This window comes from Coturnix japonica, chromosome 10, assembly GCF_001577835.2.
Source record: "Coturnix japonica isolate 7356 chromosome 10, Coturnix japonica 2.1, whole genome shotgun sequence".
Classification (NCBI taxonomy): Eukaryota; Metazoa; Chordata; class Aves; order Galliformes; family Phasianidae; genus Coturnix; species Coturnix japonica.
The window spans coordinates 9,930,497-9,937,446 of record NC_029525.1 but is presented as its reverse complement, the minus strand read 5'-3'; the positions used below and the strand labels follow the sequence as shown (position 1 = coordinate 9,937,446).

Sequence of the window (6,950 nt, the reverse complement as noted above, 5' to 3'; positions counted from 1 at the left end):
GGAAGTAAGGAAATGACTTCAAGATACTCTGAGGAAGGTTTAGATTGCATACCAGGAAATATTTATTCACAGAACTGGTTGTTAGGTACTGGAATAGGCTGCCCACAATGGTGGTGGAATCCCCATCCCTGGAGGTATTCAAAAGACACATAGATGAGGTTTGGGGCTAAGCGATGGTTGGGCTTGATGACCCTAAAGGTCATTTCCAACCTAAATGATTCTATTTAAAAGCTACACACAGCATGTTTGTAAGATCAACAGTAACCAGGCTCTTTAGTTTTTTAGCAACATCCTATGAGCTGAGACTGTGCTTTTGACTTCTGTATTTATACTTTTAAAAACAAGATAATTTGAACTACTTACCCCTTAATGTCATGACTTTTACAACAGTCAACAGAGATTATTCTGTTTTTGTACAATAGCTGAAGTAAATGTCAAGTACAAAGAAATGCACAGCTCCCTCGATACAAATTAGCTTATCATGCAAACGGTGAAATAAGGGACTTTGACCCTATTACAGTCAGGCATAAGGTAGAGGATTAACACTCCAGACTTCTAATTAATTACAATGTCTCATCCTCTTTATTTTAGCTGAGTAGGCTACTCTTCTAATTCAAACCAGCAGCTGTCCAGTATTAATACTTATCTGTTAGTACTGCTTCTTGAGCAGCAGCCAGCCCAGATGAGCGGTGCAACTCTGCATGTTTCAGAAGTAGATTTCATAAATATTCAGAAACATCCTTAAACTTGAAATACCTTTATTGTGTGAATAATTAACAGTATTGAAATTCCACAAACCAAAAAAAAAACCCAAAATACCCCACTCTTCACTGCTTATGCTATTTTCTCATGAAACAAAGAACAGTATTGATTATCGTTCCTTTCTTGTATAACAGCCACACAGTATTTCATACAAACTGATTACAGTAGACATCACAGTTTTACAGCTTCACTGAAATGGAAATCCAGAATATGTTATGCATATAGCAAATTTAAGATGATACAAATTAATCTAAGTCTGGTTCCACATCTAAGGTTAAAGTAGCATACCACTGAGCTCTAGAGTAAGAAGATTAAATATTTAAACTACTTATTTCTTACACTAATTTTTAGACCATGTTTCAGAAGGAATGCTGCACAAAGATTTAAGCCATTGGCTCAACGGACAGGAGTTTATATAATATGGGAGTTCTTATTTCTCCTGCAATTGACAACAAACCAAATATGGAGATATCATACCTCTATCAAACACCAAAGAAGTTCCTATTTTGAGTTTCCATAAATTCCAACCCCATAAAATGCTTCTGTAATATCACATTTCTTCTCTTTAAGGCATCAGAAATTCAAACTAAGCTTATCTCACTATCAAAAACCAAACTAAGAAATGCTCTCTGGAGAAAGCCACAGTCTGTCACTTTTACAAACATTTATCTTAAACCAATGTTAACAGGCTGCAAACAAGCCACAGCAACCTTCCCCAGACCTGTTATGTTTTACAGAATGTACCAGAGAAGATCTCAGTGATGGAGATAAAAGAATATGAGATGGATCTTACATTACATTTCTACAGACTAAACAAACCATACAATGGACTTTTATTATTCATAAAAGGTATTCTCTTGTTTAATTCACACTACAAATAAACAACAATGGACTTCAACATAGATTCTTTAGGTATCTCTAAACCACCAAAAAAAAAGGAAACTGATGACAAATGAAATCCAAAGTCTAACTTATTACATAGCATTACTGGGCTTTGTAACCACAGTACCATCAGTAAGGATGGTAACGAGGCCCTGGGTTGTAGGAGTTGTAGCCATACTGTCCATAGTAGGATTGTCCTTGTCTGTGCTGCTGGTAGTTGTTACCCCAACCTCTGTCTGGCCTCTGATTAGATCTGTGGTCACCTTGCCAGTTGTATCTGTCCCCTCTGAAGTACCTGCCATCTTGAAACCTGCAAAGAAAAGAATTATCAAATATTCAAATAAACTGTGAGTTTTTAAAAGGTTGACAATAATGAACTCCTTTCACATGGCTAACAGCATGGTCTTGGAGTCTGTACCCTAATATACTACTTACTGCTTCAGTCCTTTGTGGATTCCCATACTCAAGAGTACGAGTATATAGCATAAATTGATGATGCTCAATGAGCTAATTATCAGTGTCAGTTTGTCACTGTTCAGGCTCAACTGTTGCTTTTCAGCTGTAGCACTATTGTTATGGACAATGTTAGCATGAAACATACCATATGCTGGAACAGCCCTTTTTCAGTCTCACGGAAATGAGATGTTACTGTCCAGGATTAAGTAAAAAGCTACAATTACATTCTGAAAAGACTAATAATATAGTTTAAAGTATTTAGCTGTAGGCAGGTAATATTGCCTTTGCTAGGCAGAGATGATCGATTTTACAGGTGCTTCTAATAGAAGAAATGCAGACTAGTCTAACACAGAGCAGCAAATGTTCAGCTTACAAATGGAAAGTGGTTTTGGACAGCTAGCAACAGGTAATGATGTGATTAGACTGTTCCTTAAGCGTAGATAACTACAGGGATAGTTCTGCTATCGTTACAGATTCCTATCTTTACTCTGAAATAAATAAGTGATAGTATGACCAGGTATTTGTATACATTTGTCATATGTATGTATGTATATATACATACAATATATATATATACAAAAAAAGACACCAGTACCGATCTCTGTTTCTCTGATTGCCACCAGATCTGTTTCTCCATTCTTCAACTATGGGAGGGGGATCTGCAGGGCGTTTCAGGTACTCCTGGTACTCTTTATCATCTGACGTGAACCGATGAGCAAACATCTTCTCATAATCCAGGGGTACGTCAACCAAGGACGTCATTCTGAAAGCGTTACATATTTGAAACACAATAAAGATGCATTAACAACCTATAAAGACTCCTATACCCCCTCCTTTTCCCCCTCCATCACAGCCACCCCCGCCGCCCCTCACCCAGCACTTCCAGCCGCCGCTGCTCGCACAGCCCCCGCCTCTTCCGCTGCTCGCCCCGCCGCTTCCGCTGCCGGCTGAGCCGCTGGTACCGGGTTCGGTTCCGCCTGACCGCATATAGATGCTGGTCGGCGTATATAGAGATTGAACTGCGCTTTACTAGAGTCGTTTCCTCTCAGGCACCAGCAAACAGAGGTTCAGAACCACGTACATCGCTAATACAACAGCCAGCCGAAGTGCCCTTATTATATGTTACATTATATGTATATATATACATATATATATACATGGACATATATATATATATATATATATATATATATATATATATATATATATATGGACTTTAGATCTTTGTGCTTTAGGTTTTATTTCCATGACGTCTTCATACCTGTAACATCAAGAAGTGTCAGTCTGTGTGGCAGTTCTTCAGCTCTCTTATAGATGTCTTACTGAGGTTTAAGCCCCGTGTGAAAAAGCCAAAATGATTTTTAAAGGAATAAGACACTCAGAAATAGATATTGGCACCAAGAAGGGCTCTCGACACCCACTAAGAGCTTCACACAGCACACACCTACATAGGTGGCCAAGCACTTAAGAGGTCTCTTTCCAAGTGTTGTTAAGTCTGAGGGTTTGATAATCCACTCTTGCAATCTTCCTCCTCACTTCCAGCCTCTCCAGGTGATTAATGTGTTGTTTTAGTACAAACACAATCTCATAATCAGCGTCTCTGAAGTGCTCTGCAGTGTGACAAAGCCTCAAAGGTTTCATTTTTTTTTCCTATTTTTCTGTGGATTTTGTTCTGTTAAATGTCGCACTGTTAGGTGAAGCTTAACCTTGTCAGTTTCAGACTGAGAGCTGTTCCTTTGAGCCCATTAAAGGAGCTTTTGTAGTGTGGATCTTTCTGCCTGAACAAAGGAATGTGCACTAAAACTAACAAAGTATTGTCTGCCTTAAACAGATGGAAAATCACAGGGTTCTTTTAACGATTATTAGTCTTAATAACTCATATTGTTCCATCACGGAATTCCATGTTTGATGCTTTCCATGGACTCTCAGCTTCTGACCCTGTGTGTTTTCATTGTACTCAGCTTTCATTTAACAAATGCATTTCTAGCCCTTGTTATTACGGTGACTTTTGGGGAAAAGCAATATGTCTTCTGCACAGAATAAGCAGCTCATGCTAAGTGGAAATAGGAAAGCATTATTAAAGTTGTATTTGTTCAAAGTCTTACATGTTTTACGTTTTGTCATCCCTTTTTGCCTGGGTTTGTTGCTGTATCTCAGTACTGGGTGACAGCTGTGGCATTTCTAATGGAAAGTCAGCATGTACCTTGGTAGCAGGAAAGAAAGGAGAACCTGGGTACGTCTTTAAGCAGGGGGAATCCTTTTAGTTCAGTGTTAATATCTACCAGGATGTTATCCACAGAGAAGCTAACATCCCTTGTAATCAAGGCCTGTCTGATCAAGAAGATAAACTTCCATACATCGTTATGGAGCCTGCTGTTTTGTTTGCTGTTGTTCTTTAGCAGTAGAATATATATTTATATATTTCCTTCTCTCTGTTTATTTTCCCAGTTACAGTGTAACTGAAAGCCCGGACTGTTTTTGCAATAAAACACTGCTTCCCTAGATAATTTATTCTGGGAAATGGTGATGGCTGGCACTGCTAGAGAGTGAGACTTTGTGTTCTGGCTGAGGGCAGGTACAAAGGGCACGTGTGGCAGCCTTGTTATTGATTGCACACAAAAGGAAAGCTGTGTTGCCGTGTGTATAAGAGGCCATAAGGCCACCAGGGACATCTGAGTAACTAATGACCATGAAGTATTGGCTGGATCGTTCATTGCGCTGGTGGGAAAGCAGAGGTTCTCCTCAGCCAGTCTGTGGGAATACTTGGAACTGGGCTCTTTCACTGGAACCTCCTGTGCTTGGAAGATCAATTCTCATCATGGGGGTGTTATTACTTTGGCTGGAAAGGATTATTGCTTAGATGAATCTCACTTAAGTAACAAGAAAGAGTGAGATACAGCAGTTGCTGCTGAATGCAGTAATTCCATCAGATCTCTGCCTTTGCCATTGCATTGTGTAACGTCACTGAGCTTCAGCGCGCCTTCCACGCACCTCCATATGCTATTGTAAGGGGAAGTCCATAAAGGAACAGACTGCACCATTTGTACCAACTACACAGAACTTAATGCAAGAGATGCTTCCTTCCCATTACAATGACCTTTAAATGTTATCTGCCTAAAAAATAACTGTGTCCTTTTTTTTGAGGGGGGTAAAATACAATTCCTGGTGCTTGATTGTGTTAAGGACACCCATTTGGGTGCTATGGGGGCAAATTCCTTTGCACTAAGCTTACAACGGAGTAACTCTTGATTAGAATGAATTTGTTTCTAATTTAAGGCAGTATGAAAGAAGGCCTTTAATTTTCCTAAGAGCTATTTCTGTTATATCAGTCTTTTAAAACTCACAGTCACATTAAATTTTATTTCTGGCATATTGTTCTTAAAATGAGTGCAGAGCTGGTGTTATCTGTCATTTACCCATATGTATATACAAATTAAAAATCACTGCATTCTAGCTGCCTCCTTTTATCTTCACCTTTTAAACTGCCTGAGCCAGCTGTGCCCTTTGGGGTCTGTAAGAATGAATCATTTTTATTATTGTTGCTCTCTTAGACAGTAATTACAGAGTAGTGTGCTGTCTGTTTTTTAATATTATGGTGCTGTTTTAATTCATGGCGCAACACCATTAACTTCAGCAGAGTTACACTAGAAGTGAATTTGTCCCCAGGAGGCTTTTTGAAACGCTCGGTTCTTTCCTTATGATTACCCAGAGGAACGGAGGGGAAGGCAAGACAGAGGGCCCTTTGATAGGAGGAATGTGGTTCAAAGCAAAGTCTTGTTCCTGCCGTTCGTGGTGCTCCATCTGTTCCTCATTTGGGCTGGAGGTGGGTCAGGCCCCGCAGAGGCACGCGTGCTGCGGCTGAGGGGCAGGCAGGGGCTTTGCACAGCACATCTGGTGCGCAGGTTATGTTCCTTCCATGGCTGAAAAACAGTGGGAGGAATGTTCACATATTTCACGCATACTTCCGTGGAACTGTTTGAAAGTCAGAAAATGGAGTAGCCAAATGTTAAGATATCAAACTCATCCTAATCGTCAAGCTGTCTAAACTCCAACCCAGCTGCTTTTTAGATGTCAAGAAATCCTGTGAGTGGGGATGTATGAATCAGTGCTGCCATGGATTTGCCTATTGTGAAGATACATGCAGGATATAAAAGAGGTGCTTGCAGAAGTTTCTAGATGTAGCTTTATTCATGCTCAATTTTCTGATGTATTTTGGTATTTAATTTTAGTTTGGGCTCATTTCTAGCATTCCTCTCCAGTCTAATACATTCAAATCTACTGCAGTGTGGAAACATTGGAAACATCAATGTGCAAGTCTGACACAAATTAGCAGCACCTCGCTGAGTCCTGAAGGGGAGTGCAGAGAATTCCTTTTTTGCTGTCAGGAGCAAGGAGGGCTGGGAGTGGGAGTAAGGTGTGACAGCACAGCTGGCAGGGCAGCGGCCCATCCCACAAACCCCAGCAGCCCAGAGGGATGGGCAGATTATGGGACCTGATGCCATGCAGGGAGCAGAGCCCAGGCTGGGCCCAAGTCAGGGCTGTGGGGAGACCCAGGGGCTGCCCAGTGTGGGTAAGACCTGATGGTGTGGTCAGAACCTGAGCATGCACATCTGGGAACACTTTGTGTTTAAAGCAGGGACTCAGATCCCTGCGTAACCTAGGGCCTGGCAGAAGGAAATGGTTATGCCTCTTTAGGAAACGTCTAACGTTTCTCCTGGGTTGGATGCTTTGTGCAGTTTGCATATTGCACGGCAATCAATTGCCTCACATACAAAGCCATGTATTCAACCTACAAAGGGGATACCCAGGTCCCTCAGTGTCCCCCAAAGTTACCAGGAAGCTGTTAGTTA

At 40.8% G+C, this 6,950-nt stretch overlaps 1 protein-coding gene across 2 annotated transcripts; it reads right to left on the bottom strand.

Annotated features, from left to right (window-relative positions):
• Window positions 1-741: 741 nt before the first annotated feature.
• On the bottom strand, window positions 742-3,037 carry RAMAC (RNA guanine-7 methyltransferase activating subunit). 2 transcript variants are annotated; one of them, XM_032446920.1, is made up of 3 exons: window positions 2,981-3,037; window positions 2,696-2,863; window positions 742-1,954 (listed from the first exon to the last, which is right to left on the bottom strand). In XM_032446920.1, exons 2-3 carry the CDS (start codon window positions 2,860-2,862, stop codon window positions 1,774-1,776), a joined length of 348 nt encoding a protein of 115 aa, XP_032302811.1. In that variant the 5' UTR covers window position 2,863; window positions 2,981-3,037; the 3' UTR covers window positions 742-1,773. The 2 variants fall into 2 exon arrangements, with proteins under 2 accessions (XP_032302811.1, XP_015728511.1); XM_015873025.2 differs by having other exon boundaries at window positions 2,974-3,035.
• Window positions 3,038-6,950: the final 3,913 nt, after the last annotated feature.

What these genes read in the sequence shown, in the direction of transcription:
- RAMAC (XM_032446920.1), bottom strand. Translation starts at nt 2,862, where the DNA reads ATGACGTCCTTGGTTGACGTACCCCTGGATTATGAGAAGATGTTTGCT. An exon ending in AATCAGAGAAACAGAGATCG is followed by an intron (nt 1,955 to 2,695) that starts GTACTGGTGTCT and finishes TTTTCTTTGCAG; the next exon opens with GTTTCAAGATGGCAGGTACT.